The sequence below is a fragment of the Channa argus genome, chromosome 9 (genome assembly GCF_033026475.1).
Source record: "Channa argus isolate prfri chromosome 9, Channa argus male v1.0, whole genome shotgun sequence".
Classification (NCBI taxonomy): domain Eukaryota; kingdom Metazoa; phylum Chordata; class Actinopteri; order Anabantiformes; family Channidae; genus Channa; species Channa argus.
Window position 1 is genome coordinate 6,252,296 of NC_090205.1, and position 16,989 is coordinate 6,269,284.

The following is a 16,989-nucleotide window of genomic DNA, read 5'->3' on the forward strand; positions in this document are numbered from 1 at the left end:
AGTGGAGACCGAGGGCGAGTCCAACCAGGAAAACACTCCAAACAGCCCCAAACAGAGAACAACAGCTCTATAAAATCTTCTGTCTGAGCTCCAGTGAATATGATACAAAGGTAGTAATGATATTTCAGTCTTTCAGCGTGTGTCTAACATATAATTACCTGTCTGATTATGTTAAATCATCAAACTTGTCATGTTCAACATTTACGTTAATCTCCTGCATGTTTAAAAGAAAGTAAATGGCAACTTAATTATGGAAGATCACCTCTGCAGCAGAAGTGATGCTACGTGTAAATGAGGAAACTTGTTCTTGTGAAATTTCCACGGAAATCACATCAAAAATATAGTTTGTGTGTTAATTATCCATCATTTATAACATCAGTTGTTAACAGGAAATCAACCCACCCAAACAAGCAACCCACAGACACACACACACGCCTGGGTATGATTATGTAATATTCTTATCTAAGTATTTTAATCTGTATCGACTGCAGAACACATGGTAACTTCCTGCAGAGTGGTGCTGTTGCTTGTAGCTTGCTGATTACTTGATATAGTACTTATATCGTATATGTTCATATACGAAATAAAGTGAACTGATGAGACTGGCAAAATGATTAAGACACAGTCATGTCTGGTGGAAATATTGTGTCAGTCTTTAACACATAACCACTGAACAGTGGAATCAGATAATAATCTGTAATCTGCCTGCTAATCTGCCTTCTCTGCTTAAGACCTCGGTAATGTGAGTTTTTGCCTGACTGTCTGATCCTCTGAATCCCTGACTGTTACAGATATTATGGATTCTGAGCTCTGCCTCTGTCATGATCCCACACACTTCCTGTCCTTGGACTTTTATTTTGTGGCCCCATCTCCCCACTTCCTGTGCCTTGTTCTTTTCCCCAGCTTTACCTTCATTGTCCTTTATTGTTTGCACCTGTCCCCCTCACTTTTTAAGCCCAGTCTTCCCTTCACTTTGGGGTCAGATCTTTGTTGTCATCACTAGTCTACACTCTGAACTCTTGGAAACCTGACTCTTACCCTCCAGACTTTGTAATTGGGACTCTGTTTATCACTTTGGTCTGAGGTTTGCCTTTTGTTTGTTTCAGTGTTCTAGATCTAGCCTCGAGTTGTCTCTGGTGGTTTGGTCCTGGTTTTTTCGTGTTTGGGATATGCCTGTGTGTTCTTCAGTTTGCCAGTGCTCAATGTTCAGTTTGTTCGCGTCTGTCTCCCCTTAGTTCCGATGTTAGTTTCTGTGCTTCCCCGACTCTGTTACTGTGGTTATCTTTTCCTGCCAGTGTGTTTTAAGTTGTGCTCCCTTTGCTTTAGTCATTACTACGTGTGTTTACCTGTTAGCAGTTTATCAGTGCCCTATTTATTTAGTAGCATATGTTTTCTCCTGTGTGATCGTTTTATTCTTTCTTTTCCCAGTCTTATTTATCCTTGAGCCTTAGTAGTACTAATTTTGGTAAATTATGATGTTATCCCTTATTTTTGACATTAGTTTTGTCATCTTATTTTTTATTAAGTTAAACCCTTCATGCTTTGGTTAGTTTGCCTGAGTCTTATCTGTTCTGAACCTGTGTTCTGTACACTCCTGTTAGGAGCGATTTCCAGTTGCCCTTTTAAGTCTCTGTCAATAAAACCCTTTTAGTTCATCCCTGGCACTGTCTCCTCTCTTGGGTCCATCCCTAACCATAGCCATGACAGCTTCTGGCTCTCTCTAATTGGATTTGGATTCTGTGTTTAAAATGTACTGTGTTCTGTATTATTGATTTTTAACTGTATTATTGTAGTTATATGGATCAAGATATTTGGATTGTCGTTCTGAACTACCCTGGTGTTTCTCTGTGATACGGAGTTAGACTGGTAGTAGTTCTAAATTTTTTGGGCCTTGCTTCTTAAACTACTGAGCGTGTCAGGAGCTAGGTTTTTCGTTCCTTTGGTCAGATTTACTTTTGTTTGTATGTGTCCCTGCAGTTCTCCTCCCCACCAGCTGAGGCTTCCCTGTTCTGCCTCCATCTGTCTCTGGCCCCTCTTGGTTTTCCGCTCCTCAGCTGGCACCGGTCATCACACCTGATCCACATCAATGATCCATTCCTGTTTATAATGTCTGTAATTGTTAGTGTTTATAGCTAATGTGTCTCCTGGCTTTACCTATTCCCATTCATTCCCTGACAACCAGCTTTATTGCGGTCTGAGTGTGTTAGTTTAGTGTTTGTTAGTGAGTTTATCTTATGTACCTTGTCTGCCTTGTTTAAGCCTCGTCAGAGTGATTCTTCATTAGTCTTTTCTGTGTGTATGTTGATCTGTTTTCTATATTGATGGGTGTGTTCACCTACTTTGTTTCTTTCCTGTATCCGCTTGCTGTAAGTTTGGATTCACTATAAATCAGTGAGCTGCACTTCCTGCCCTGTACTGCTATTGGATCTCTGTGTGTTGGATAATTACAGAAAGACCTTCACTGCCATCAGATATTCCCTGAAACCCCCATTTCAGCAACTTCTGCAGCTCACTATATCCTCTCACCATGGCACTATTTATCAGCAGCTTCAGCTCCAGCCCATCCAGAGAACCTAAGGTCCCTCCACCTGAATGGTATGGGGGAGAACTGGGGTATTGTCAGGTGATCCTTACCCATTGCCAGATCCAGTTTTTTGCTCCAGCCCTCATCTTTTCCCTTTGAGAAATCCAGAGTGCCCTATGTCATAGCCTTGCTTACAGGCCAGGCTCAACTCTGGGCTACAGCGGCTTGACCCTGCTAGCCCAGAGGTCGAGGCCATGTTCAACCTTCTCACCCTGTCCAAAGGCTCCCAGCCAGCCGTTGACGCTCTCGTTGAACTTCATAGAGTAGCGGCCGACAGCCCTTGAAATGACACAGTTCTGTACGATGCACTTTACAGAGGTCTCATCCACTGACTGAAGGAGGCATGTACATGACAGTCCTGCCCCAAGTCCCTGAAAGAACTCTATGTAGCAGGCAACAGATTAGATAGTCGCTACCAAGAGAAGCAATATGAAATGACCCACACCTACCATTCTTTGTCTCAAGTTTGACAACTGACCAGATCTTTTCCCCTGCACCTCCCATCCTCATCCAAAAGTCATTGGATTCTAGATTATATTCTGTGCTTCTGTGGAATTACTGCCTTCTAAACTCTTATTCTCATGCCCATCTCAGTTCCCCCGTCTGCTGTTACTGGCTGCCCTGCTGTCTCTGTCTGTCATTCTCCCGTACAGTATCAACACCTATGAGGTTCTTGCTCTGATGCCATCTTGATTACTCCTATCCACCCTCTCCTCTGCCACACACTCCTCCTAGGCTCTGCTCACTGTTCCTTGAAAACCATTAAGCCTGAAATTCCTATTACTTTATTTTCAGTTCCTGATTCCATAAGATACATACATTTGATATTTTCTGTAGAGCCTTTGAAGTGATTAGATTTGTAGAACCTATAGTACAGATTGGGGCTCATCTACATTTATGTTCACCATAGTCATCTTACACTGTGCGTACTCACTGTGTTTGGATGAACTGTGAAGCCTGTTCAGCTCTTTAGTTATTTCAGTGAGGCTGATATTCAGCTGGTCTGTGTTCAGACACACTTGACAGTTTATCACTGGTCTGGAGACACTAGGTCTGGTTGTCTTTCATAACAGAAAAATGTGCAGCTGAACCAGGATCTAAGTTATGGTCTGACACAGCTAAAACAATTCACAGTTCACATTATTTTAGTTTTTTTACATGACAAATATCATTTCTCAACTTCTGTTTTATGTTATTGTAATTACAGATTTAGAATAAAAGCATATATGTTTCTATTTGTAAAGCAAAACCACATTTAAACTGCAGCATGGAATTATATCACATTATATATGGTTTACATGACATTGTTGAACTTTTCATTTCTTAACATAAAAATTATATAATGGTAATTTTAAAAACACAAAAACAGAGTATAAGATGAGAGAGAAGCTGAAATCTAACAGTGAATAAATTTGACTATAATGTTGAGCTCTACAGTTGTATATTTGCTCCATCATTCTAAAACCCACAAAATTGTCAGTGTACACACCTTCACACCTGAAAAGCTCATATTGTTGGTCTTTTTTTTTTTCCAGTCAGTAAAAAAGCCGCCAGGTTTGTTGTTAAACCATCTGACAACATATCACAGCAACGTCAGTTTATTATTTTACAACTTAAACGTTTGTTAAAAGCTTTACCTGATTCCATTTCAGTAAAATCATTTGAAGTTATTTAAGGCTGTTCGGTTTCCTTTTTACATGTGCATTACTGCATTGATTAGTCTGACAGTAACCATTTTCATTTTAGCTGAAATAAAGCATTTTCTCTTACAGCAACTGAAACACTGGTCCAGTGTGTGCAAGGATTGGATGAGAAAACATCACCCTGATGTGGGATCAGATCAGCCTCTGCTAACTCACTGGGGACAACTTAGAAATATGCCTGTGGGACTTGCATGGTGGTAAGGCTGTCAGCAGGTTCTAAAGACTCAGTAGACTCCCCAAGAAATTGTATAAACACTAGAAACTGACAACACACACTGTCTGTGAATATAAAACCAAACCAGTCACAGCACAATGTGGGAAGGGGTCCAAGGTCATGAACCAGGAGGAGTGGATGACCAGAGAAAGATACACCGACCTCTGCCACCAGAACATAACTTCTCACAGCTTCCTCTCTGAACTGATAAATGAGTACAATTTGAATACTATTACTAAATGAGTCATAAGGGTACAGTCATATTTAGTGTGATTTTGATTCTATAAAAGCACCTTTATTAATTTATGTAGATTTACTTTTTTTCTTTCCTTCTCTCTGTCTTAAATCTGCACATGGGTGGCAAATCATTTGACGTCGTTCTGAGATGAGGTTCCACGAGTTCCCTCCAGAACAACCTCAGTGGTCAGATTATTCAGTTCTGAAGAACTAAAATGAACGTTACAGAAAACATTCCCTAGTTTGGCGTTTTGATGATTGTGGAGTTATTTTTAAAGACAAGTACATTAACAATTTTGAAATACTTGTGCTTGTACTATAACTACTACTACCTGTGCAACAAGTAACCCTTGTTGCACAGGTAAGGTTAAAATAGAAGTAGATGGAACAAAATGTTAAATCAAAAATCAACTTCATGTTAATGTTATTTTATTTTATTATCAGAATTTATATAGGCAAGTTAATTTATTTTACCGGGAAGTTTTACAGTGCAGAGCGAACACACGAGACAAAAGAGCATTGCTAATGTACTTTGTTGAGTTGGGAAGTGCTAATATTGATGTTAAAACAACATTTGGAGTCCGAAAATCCTAAAAATGGAAAAGGAAAGAGGAAAGTTTTCATGTAGAAGCTGTCGAACGTCAGGAGTCCCGTTGTCATCGGGTTAACGATACTTCTCTTGTCTCGGTAAGCTAGCTCCTCAGCATGGTTATGATTGCTGTGTGCGTTATTATTAGTTATTTTGATAATCAAGCATTAATTTGATGTTTTAGCGCCGTGCTGTACCGATCTTAATCATCTGGGAGAGTTTACTGAAGTGTAAAGAGTGTTTTGATAGTAATAGTTACTAAGAGAAATTCGGTAAAATATTCCTTTCTCATGAAGATGCTGAGTGAATGCAATTAATGTCGCTGACTTATACTGTGCAAGGAGCATAACGGTTATTTCATGATAAATCTGAATTATGAACATGTTTTGTGGTGGTCATTTTAATGTAAAATTAATAAAGTGGTACTGAAATATAATTCTAAACAAGGGATTGTGTAATTGAGACTATGGAAATTGAACTAGGGTGTGGTAAAATATTAAAACTAGTATTGACAGGTAATGTAAGTACTTGAACTAGGAATATATATATATATATGTATATATATATATGTGTATATATATATGTATATATGTGTATATATATGTATATATATGTATATATATGTGTATATATATGTGTATATATGTGTATATATATGTGTATATATGTGTATATATGTGTGTATATGTGTGTATATGTGTATATATGTGTATATATGTGTATATATGTGTATATATGTGTATATATGTGTATATATGTGTATATATATGTGTATATATATGTGTATATATATGTGTATATATATGTGTATATATATGTGTATATATATGTGTATATATGTGTATATATATGTGTATATATATGTGTATATATGTGTATATATATGTGTATATATATGTGTATATATGTGTATATATATGTGTATATATATGTGTATATATGTGTATATATATGTGTATATATGTGTATATATATGTGTATATATGTGTATATATATGTGTATATATGTGTATATATGTGTATATATATGTATATATATGTGTATATATATATATGTGTGTGTGTACACATATATATACAATGATCCGCTGTGGCGACACTGAACTCACGGGATAAGCTGAAAGGACAAAATGTGAGGATTCTATGATCCAGGTCATGGTTATCCCAAAGTGCTGTTCAGTGGAACCTGGACTTCACCTTATAGTTCTCCAAGATTTGTCCTCTGTCCTCTGAAAGTCTTGTTCAAGCACCAGTCCAGTTCCCACTGAACAGCACTTTTAGTGTAAAGTTAGCTCCCACTGTTTGTTAGCTGTTAGCTACACTAGCTGTAGCTGTTGACCTGCCTGCATCGCCTAACGTTATCTGCTGTAGCTAACAGTACAGAAACACTAGAAACACTGTTTGGCTGAGCAGGACAAAGTCAAGAGCAAAACACCACGGTGACTCAAAGACAGGTAAAGGTGAGACTCACCTGAGGGACTGTGGAGGTTTCTGCACTGTTAGCTACATCTCTGTGCTCCTCCGTTCAGAACTGAGTTTTTGGACTGGTGTTTGAACTTTAGTCTTCTTTGATGCAGCCTAAGCGCAGAGTATAACTCACATAAAACTGTAGTCAGCCCTAAGGCTGAGCCTTGCAGCCCGGGCTGAGGGCAAGTTAAACCTTCCAATACAGGTAAATCTTCCGGACGGCAGAACAGTAGCAAAAATCCTCACGTAAAAAGACCAACACTTTTCATTTTTCAGATAATAAGACATTTACATTTATTTTTTTGAATCAATACATTTGCACAATATTTTACATACACACAAATATTGAGTTAAATAACTGACACTGTGCAGTGTGAAAGTCGGAAGGTGGCGACAAATATTGTTGCATTACAGTCACTAAGGAAGTAACAGTAAGAGCAGCAGAATGTTCTGCAATACTCTCAGTGAAGTAAATACGAGTTTAAGATGCTTCACAGATGGTGTCACTCAAATTAACCAATGGATGATAAAACACAAACAGATACAAATATTAATTAAACATCAAAAATAAAGTGTCAAGGACACCAATTAAAGAAGACAATACTGATAAACTGTCCATTTACACTTACTGTCTCAGACACAAGATACCAAAGACTTTTTGTGGAATAATATCTGACTTTCTAAAAGTACATGTTACTACTGCTGAAGCTATTTCTCACAGATCCAGTGATGAGAAGCATCACATGACTGATCGTTCCAATTAATTTCCAATTCCCTGCCACTTCGGATGTATGCACAGTCTTCCTCACCCCACTTTATGTCTCCACCACCGTTGTCAGGCTGATTTGCCGCCCACTGTCTAAACAACAAGAGAATCACAGTACTTATACACATGACTACTGCCTTTAAATGAAGCAAAAGTAGCTGTTTCTTATTTCTTTACATCTGTCTGACCAAAGGCACCTAATTAAATACAGGAAACTTCTACTAAAGTGCAATTAAGATATACCTAGTATACTTCCATTCCCTTATGATAAATGTATTTCAAGTGAGCTACTGTTCATGTACTTACAATGTACTTATAGTCTACTAATGATGTACAATTAATACAAATAAAAATCTACTAAAATACACTTAAGTGGACTTAACTCTAAAGTGCATTTAAATACATTTTTTATATTGTTATGTATCTGTTTAAAATATTTGAAATATATTTTACTGTATTTTGCTTTTAATATAATTTAATATACCTGTATAGTACTTTTACACAAGTGCATCTTCACGCTACTTGAATATTGAATTTACAGATGCTACTGTACGTCTGCCACCATTGCAGGACACTGTAGCTACTGCAGAGCAAAGATATGTTTGTTTTTCTCTATTCATATGATTCACACTGAAATTCTTTCAGTAAGGTGCTGGTTCAAAAGGATGCTCCTGTTACAGGCTACAGTTTGTGCTGCTGAAACTAATTTAGGTCCAACCTCAGAGTCAGTGAAGATCCATCAATCCATTTCCAGGTGCCTTCTTCTTCACTGTCAGTCAAACCAATCCAGGCTCCTGCTGTGATGAAGACTGAGAGGAATTTCTGTATGAAAGCAAAAACAAATTATTAAAAGGTTAGTGTTCACATTTACCTTTGTCATTGACCTCAGTGTCCTAAAACATCCACACTGTACCTGTTCTTCAGCACTGTCTATCACAACTAGATCTGCTTCTTTGTCTTTGCAGTCCTGTCTGCCTCTTTTCCAAGAAGCAGAGACACGGGAGATGTAGTAACAAGAAAATTTGAACATGCTCCATTCTGCAGGACACGTTTTACCTGGAACATATTAAAAATGTAAAACATACTTAATCAGAATTGGTTTACTCATGGTGGTGGTGCTCATCTACTTTTTATGTTCACCACATTGATCTTACACTGTGTGTGTACTTACTCAGAAGCTTGTTCAGCTCTTTAGTCATTTCAGTGAGGCTGACATTCAGCTGGTCTCTCTCTTCAGACACATCGGACAGTTTCTTAGTTACTGTAAATAAAGCTTTAGAATAAAAACATATACATTTCTATTTGTAAAGCAAAACCACATGTTTAAAATGCAGCATAGAAGCTCACGCACAGTTTGAGCCAAAGAATTTGGACAACGTTCATCAAAATGATATAAGACTATATGTACAATTCTTACTGCTATTACTGTAATGGTGCATCACTGAAAACGAATATGTTTAACACAGTTCATATCATCAAAATATATCGCAATCTTTTACATAAGATATTGTTAAACTTTTTTCATTGCTCAACATAAAAATAATATAATTATTATTATATATTATATAAAAACACAAAAGCAGTATAAGAGGAGAAAACGGCTGAGATCTAACAGTGAACCAGACTCACAGTAAACACCAAAGCCGAGTCGAACCAGCAGGAAAACACTCAGCAGCCCCAAAGAAAGAACAACAGCTCTATAAAATCTTCTGTCTGAGCTCCTGGGACCTGAACAGAGAAAAGACCAGTGAATATGATACAACAGTAATAATGATAATTCAGTCTTTCAGTATCTGTATAATATTAAATTACCTGTTTGTGACATTTTTGAATCAACAAACTTGTCATGATCAGCATTTGCATTAATCTCCTGCATGTCTGGAAGAAAGTAAATGGCAACTTAATTACTGAAGATCAGCTCTGCAGCAGAAGTGATGCTACGTGTAAATGAGGAAACTTGTTCTTTTGAAATTTTACAGGAAATCACATCAACGTATAGTTTGTGTGTTAATTACCCATCATTCAACCAAAGAAACAAGCAACCCACAAACACACACACACACGCCTGGGTATGATTCTGTAATATTCTTATCTAAACATTTTAATCTGTATCGACTGCAGAACACATGGTAATTTCCTGCAGAGTGGTGCTGTTGCTTTTATCTTGTTGAATTCTTGATTAATTACTTGTTGCCTTAGCTCGGTACTGAGTATGTTCATATATGATATAAGGTGAACTGATGAGACTGACAAAGGGATTAAGACACAGTCTTGTTTGGTGGAAATATTGTGTCAGTCTTTAACCGAGCTTTTAAAACTGACCACATAACCATTGAACAGTGGAATCAGATAATAATCTGTAATCTGCCTGCTAATCTGCCTTCTCTGCTTAAGACCTCGGTAATGTGAGTTTTTGCCTGACTGTCTGATCCTCTGAATCCCTGACTATTAAAGATACTGTGGATTCTGAGCTCTGCCTCTGGCTCTCTGTTTTCTGGATAATTGGATTTGGATTCTGTGTTTAAAATGGAATCTGTGTTGTTCTGTATTATTGATATTTAACTGTATTATTGTAGTTTTATGGATCAAGGTGTTTGGATTGTGGTTCTGAACTACCCTGGTCTAATACCTAAGGACTCAGCAGAAATTGTATAAACACTAGAAACTGAGAACACGCACTGTCTGTGAATATGAAACCAAACCAGTCACAGCACAATGTGGGAAGGGGTCCAAGGTCATGAACCAGGAGGAGTGGATGACCAGAGAAAGATACACCGACCTCTGCCACCAGAACATAACTTCTCACAGCTTCCTCTCTGAACTGATAAATGAGTACAATTTGAATACTATTACTAAATGAGTCATGAAGGTACAGTATTATTTTGTATGATTTTGATTCTATAAAAGCACCTTTGTTAATTTATGTAGATTTACAGTCTATTTACTTTTTTCTTTCCTTCTCTCTGTCTTAAATCTGCACATGGGTGGCAAATCATTTGATGTCGTTCTGAGATGAGGTTCCACAAGTTCCCTCCAGAACAACCTCACTGATCAGATTATTCAGTTCTGAAGGACTAAAATGAACATTACATAAAACATTCCCTAGTTTGGCGTTTTGATGATTGTGTTGTAGAGTAAGTGTTTAACTGAGTAAAAGAATTTTGAAATACTTGTGCTTGTACTACTTCAGTAGATGTCAGAAGGAAATATTATACTTTTTACTCCACTACATTTCTTTCCTACTCAGTTGTGAGTGTATCAGCTACACTAACTCAGTCCTACACAGCTCCAATAATTCCTCCTTTATGATTGAGTTTACACCTTTATGATTTTTTGATTCAGTGATTTTGGATTTCTGTTATTTAACGTTATTGACACCAACGGGGTGAACAAAATAAAAGTGATACTATTACATTGTTAAATCGTGTTTACTGTTACGTTAACATAGTCAGTCACATTGTTGCTATATGCAGTGATAAACACATAGGTGCCAATATAACTATCTATTGATTTAATTTAATATCCTTTTATCCAAATGTAGTGTTACTGTATGAGCCTAGTATGAACATAGTAAAGTGCCATTTTAACAACGTCTATATACATATAATAAAATACAGTAGCTCAGTTGACTAAACTGTTCATTGTTTGAAGCCTCCCTCTAACAGACAGAATTCCTGTGGCAACGTGAATTTAATACCAAAATCTAACATCAATATTCACTTAATGTGGACTAATGTATGTAAAAGTTTTATTTGCTTATGTTAACTGGTGGTGATTCATCATAAACACAAACTGAATGAGTAAAGTTCAATTGCAATTACAATAAAATACAGGGAGTTGATGTGACATCTACTTACTACACATTTCATTAACAATTACTGAGTTTGATTCAAATCAAACAAATGGAGAAACAGTTTGGCTTAGTGTTACGGAAACATTGTAGTTGTAATCACTGTCAAATCTGACAGAGAAGTGGGCAGTTATGTGAGTATCACAAGGCTCATATTTGAGTTTTTAAAAGTTGTGATGCCTCGGACATACGTAACAATATCTACACTGTGGTGTACAGCATTCACTTCAGTTTAGCTGTTAGCAGCAGGTTCACTGGCAGGAAACTGGAATGATGCACCTACAACAGACACACTTTAGTTAAAGTCTGCTCCAGAGACTATTACTTTGAATTCAAAATAAATCATCTCCACAATGCTGACGAATTCTGTCAAACTTCCAAACTGTGCATTTCAGTCCTCGTCTGGTCAGAGTAAAGACGGCTGCACCCAGCTGGTCTTTCCCCACCAATCTGCCTTTGACAGCTTTATCTAAGTTAGCCTTAACATGTATTTGCCATGTGTTTCTGAACATACATTTTTAATGTTTAATTTTGCTCGTTTGGATTTGTTACCATGTACAGGCTCCTGGTGGCTGTGAAACATAATTATTTAACATTATAGGAACTTTAATAGTTATGCCTGGAGACGCTAGCCACGGTTAGCATTCCTTGCAGACAACAGGTAGGCTGAGTAACGCTAAGCTAACTTCTGCTAGTTACGGTAGATTTACACAAGCTGAAACAAGTAGAGCACAGCACCTGTTTTGTATCAAGCTACTTAAACCACCATTGTGGGGCAACTTTAGAGCCAGTTCTTTAATTAATGTGCAGCACAACAGCTGCTTTGTCCTGAGGAGCCTGCACTGGCTTCCTCCTTCCTACACGCAACTCATCAGCCAATAAAATTCACTGCCACAGACGAAAATAGGTCAAAATCCAGGCTGGTTTATACAATCAAGACCAAGAACTACGGCTGGAAAAAACACACCAGCAGTTAACAACTTGGCACTGGGGCGAAGCACAGCAGAGATCAGGTAGTTTATACAATGAGCCTGAGGTGCAAATGACTGGCAATGAACAAACAGATAACACAGCAACAGCAGTAAGATGCAAATCAACTAACAGATCATAAAAAGTCATAAAAACAAGCTGCATTCTCAAAACAGAAAGTCAGAATCATGACACTGACACAATGGAGGAGGAAACAGTACAGTGTGAAAATAGAGAAAAGAGACAAACACATACACAGCGTGAAATGTGTGAAAGGTAAAGAGGCTTATTTAGACTCATACAGGGCCATAACAGAACGCTTGTGTTAGTTTCTAATTTATTCAGCTGTGGGCAGATGATTTAACAACAAGAAGGCATCACTCCATGGTGAGGTTATTTACTGGACCCAACTGATTACCCGATTATCTGGCAATCACATCCACCCCTGATTCAATAAATGAATCTAATGTTTTGAAATCTTTGTTTTTTATTTTAAATAAATTTCCAAACAAAAATCACTTCTACAGAAGTTTTCACCAACTTTGCTTAATAGTTTGTTGAAGCACCTTTAGCACCAATTACAGCCACAAGTCTCTTTGAGTATGACGCTACAAGCTTGACACGACAATTTTTGCACCATTCTTCTTTGCAGCACTTCTCAAGCTCCATCAGGTTGGATGGGGAGCGTTGGTGCACAGCCATTTTTCAGTTCTCCCCAGAGACATTCAATCAGGTTCAAGTCTGGGCCACTAAGGGACATTCACAGAGTTTTTCCTGTAACCGCTCCTTTGTTATCTTGGCTGTTTGCTTAGGGTCGTTGTCCTTTAGAAAGATGAACCCAGTCTGAGGTCCAGAGTGCTCTGAAACAGGTTTTCATCAAGTATGTCTTGGTACATTGTTGCATTCATCTTTCCTTCCATCCTGAATAGTTCCTGCTGTCTCCCAGTTCCTGCTGCTAAAAAAACACGTGTCTGTATTATAATGTACTGTTATAAAGGAATCATTGTGATTATTAACAAAGTTTACTTTAACAAACTTCTGTCCACTTTACAACTTATAAACAGGAGTTGTTCTGATTTGAGGTCTTTCAAGTCGAAAGTCTTCTTCCAGTTTATTAATGCACATCTACTCTTGCTACCCATTATATAATTGAACAAATATTTAGTAACAAATAAACTAACTTGCAGGTTGTCTTGAAATTGTTCCCAGAGTTTTCATTTTTGTACCCAAAGTATGATAAATCACCACTGGATCATACAATGTCCATAACAGTACAGGGTCAAAGATGACACTGTGTCAGCATCATCATATCTCTGATGCAACATGTTCACCAATGTTGTCCTTTTTTTCACAGATCCAGCGCAGGAACGTTTTACAAGGCAGGTCGTTCCACTCTGCAGTGTGTTCTGTGATATGTGCACAGTCCTCTTCAGGCGTTTCATGTTTGCCTCCGTTATCAGGCTGGTTCTCCACCCAGGACCTGAACAAAACAAACCGATACCACAACAAGCACAGTAATGTAAGTATGTGACTTACTGTTCAGAGGAACTTGATGCTTGTTTAGGATTCTGGTCTTTAATGTCCTCAGTAAAGACATGAGGACTGTTTGACCTATTTAAACAGCTGTGGTGTAGCAGTGTTGGTGAGTGCATGTACAAAAGTTTTCATCCTCTCATTTTGAAATATATATAAAAAAAAAACAAAGATTGCTTTTCATTAACATTGTATTTAATGCACATGCAGCTGGTAAAATGTTCTTTCATCAAAAATCAAAGTAAATATTTAATTCATTTATCAAGGGGGATGCACAGTTTTGGACCTGACTTTACAAATTATAGATGACATTTTGATTTCTACAAGATAAAGCACATTTTTTACCCTACTTCAAAATCAGTGGAGATCCATTGATCCATCTTCAGATCTGTAAAAATGTTATAGTTTCTCCAATTATTTATGATCGTTTTAACCACATTACAATTTAGGAATATCTGATGATAAATTTAAATCCTTGCACGATGTTCAAATCAACCACATTTGTGATTAAAGTGCAATAAATATTAAATACAAACCATGTAAGAAAACAAATTACAAACATGTAAACTTTATAACATTTTTGTACACAGTATAAATTTTTCCCTCCAAATTACTACTAGATAAATGCAAAAAAGGTTTTTCATCATTCCTACTATGCAAACTTGAACATGCATAAATTGACAGTTTTATATGGATAATTATACTTATTTATATTTATATACTCTGTGTGGACAAACTCTGAAGCTTCTTCCGCTCTTCAGTCATTTGAATGATGCTGGCATTCAGCTGGTTTCTCTCTTCAGTCAAGGACGACACTTTGTTCTTAGCGTCCTGGAGACGTTCAGTCAAGTTGTTTTTAATGGTGGAGAGTTCTGCAGCTGCGACGAGCACCGAGTTATAATCTGAAATAATGAAGTGACGTGTTTGTATCTGATGCTCATAATTTAATCTTCATCCAGTCTACATTTGTAAAATACTACATTTGTAAAATGTAGACTGGATAGACTACACTGACAAGTATCGTAACACATATAATATTAGTATAAATAAACCATAAGTCAATTGACAAAAGACAGCAATAAAGACGATGTCTAAGACAAATAAAACCAGGACTTTACTTAAGAAAACCAGACTCACAGTGGACACCGAGGCCAATGAGTCCAGGAAAACACTCAGCAGCCCCAGACAGAGAACAGCAGGTCCATGACATCTCCTGGGACCTGAACAGAGAAAAGACCAGTGAACACAGAAAAAACCAGAAATAACGGATTATCCTCCTCTCAGTTTGTACACATTTTCATTCTCACCTGTCTGATCAGTTGAAGGTCTTGAATGAACAGACTTGTCATATTCAACATTGACATATACTTCCTCCATTAATCAGAGTGGACAACTGTCTCCTGGAAGGTAAACTGCATTTCATGTAAACTACGAAGGAAGTGACAGTTTAATGGCGGGCACTTCTTTACCAAAAAGCAATTTTTTAAGACAATGTATTTAGTTCTGTGTCTTGGGATGTTCACTTTAGACATTATTCACAACAACATTGTAAACAAAGTCACCTTCACTCTACACACTGATGCAATGTCAAGAGGGTTTGTGGCTTTGAAATTTCATAAGACTGTAAAACTAGATTAGATCACTTTCACTGTGAAGTGAGGTCATTTTGATTTGTTTTTACAGATTTGGGAGACTCGGAAATCAATAATTCAGAAGATCTCATTAGCTTTAATTTCTGGGCTGTAGCCCTGCACTCAACATTTAAACAAAAAACAAAAACAAAACTGAGATTCAATTTTAAAATTAAACTTCGACATGTTCTCAATAGACTCAACACATGTTGTCATGAACATTTAAGACCTGAGCTGTAGAACAGTCTACTCAGAATAACAGTCAGTGCCAGGGAGGACTTCTTGTCTGTAAGGTACTAGTTTTAGGGTTGGACCCAAGAAAGTGGTTCACACAACTACTCAGTTGAAAAAGGTTTATTATAAAAAATAATAGTTGGCAAAACAGGATGGAGATGTAGTAAGTCCCCAAATCGCTAGATGGTGCTGAACCCCTGTCTATGAGAGAGGACACGAACATGAGTATCTTGACAGTGACTTGTGGGATATGGTGCCTGAACATAAAAACAAAACTTACTAGAGTCTGTGGGGAGACGAGCAGAGTCTAGAGGAGAAGCAAGGCTCTTATGGGGAAGAGTGGAGTGTGGGCCTGGTAGAGTAGATAAATGTTGAAATGTGGCGAGGATGACTAACTTGAAGAAAGGAAATGGTGGGAGGAGTGTCCACTGGGGAAAGCGTGAGTGAGCGTGTGGAACATAGCCGTGGTTGAGTCTGCAATCCCTGATAGTGAAGAGAACTCCAAAATCCAATTAGTGATTGAGTGGAATAGTCTCATAGCTCTGGATTCCATAGTTCTCTAACGTGACACAAACATGGTTCTTGACATTGGAATGAGAATTCTTACAGTGGATATTCACTTGGTGAAGTCCTTGATACAGGTAACTTGAACACATGATGGATACTCTGTTACTTGTCAGAGTTCTGCATTAGAGTAGTAGATAATCACATAACTTGGTTAAAACGTAACATGACATGATCAAAATGCAGACATGACCTGGTAAATCTTCTCCTTATAATCACGTGGTTACAACTTGATCCCTCATGGGCAGATAACAGTTCTCATAATCCTGGTCATTCATTAGGTCGGTAACAGAGAGTCAGTAGGTAGCAGCTACTCAAATAACCGAAGTAGCAGCAGAGTCACGTCAAAAACGTAACGTGGCCTGAACCGTAGTTAGCAAAGATGATTCAGATGAAGACTAGAAAGCAGACGATGTGGCAGCTTGGTGAGGGACCTGAGGAGGTATATAAGCAGAGAGATGGTGAAGTTGGTGATCCTGACATTGTCTCCTCATCATTACATCACTGCCAGTAAAAAAGTTTGTGGTTTGACCTTTTACACAGTAAAAATAAATCTCAGTGGCAGGATGATGAGTGAGTGTAGTGTGTTGGTGTGTGCATTTGTATAATGACTTCAGACACAATATGTCTCCCATTTTCCACACTCTC

General features: G+C 37.6%; 1 protein-coding gene across 1 annotated transcript; it reads right to left on the reverse strand.

Annotated features, from left to right (window-relative positions):
* Window positions 1-2,418: 2,418 nt before the first annotated feature.
* On the reverse strand, window positions 2,419-15,289 carry LOC137133447 (CD209 antigen-like protein E). The gene is made up of 7 exons (XM_067517108.1): window positions 15,220-15,289; window positions 15,031-15,132; window positions 14,635-14,814; window positions 8,474-8,616; window positions 8,279-8,382; window positions 2,796-2,863; window positions 2,419-2,588 (listed from the first exon to the last, which is right to left on the reverse strand). The coding sequence occupies exons 1-7, from the start codon at window positions 15,287-15,289 to the stop codon at window positions 2,419-2,421; spliced, it is 837 nt and encodes a 278-aa protein (XP_067373209.1).
* Between the last annotated feature and the right edge of the window lie 1,700 nt (window positions 15,290-16,989).

What these genes read in the sequence shown, in the direction of transcription:
- LOC137133447 (XM_067517108.1), bottom strand. Translation starts at nt 15,289, where the DNA reads ATGGAGGAAGTATATGTCAATGTTGAATATGACAAGTCTGTTCATTCA. An exon ending in TGTGAGTCTGGTTTTCTTAA is followed by an intron (nt 14,815 to 15,030) that starts GTAAAGTCCTGG and finishes TCATTATTTCAG; the next exon opens with ATTATAACTCGGTGCTCGTC. An exon ending in TCAGAGTTTGTCCACACAGA is followed by an intron (nt 8,617 to 14,634) that starts GTATATAAATAT and finishes AATATGTTCCAG; the next exon opens with GTAAAACGTGTCCTGCAGAA.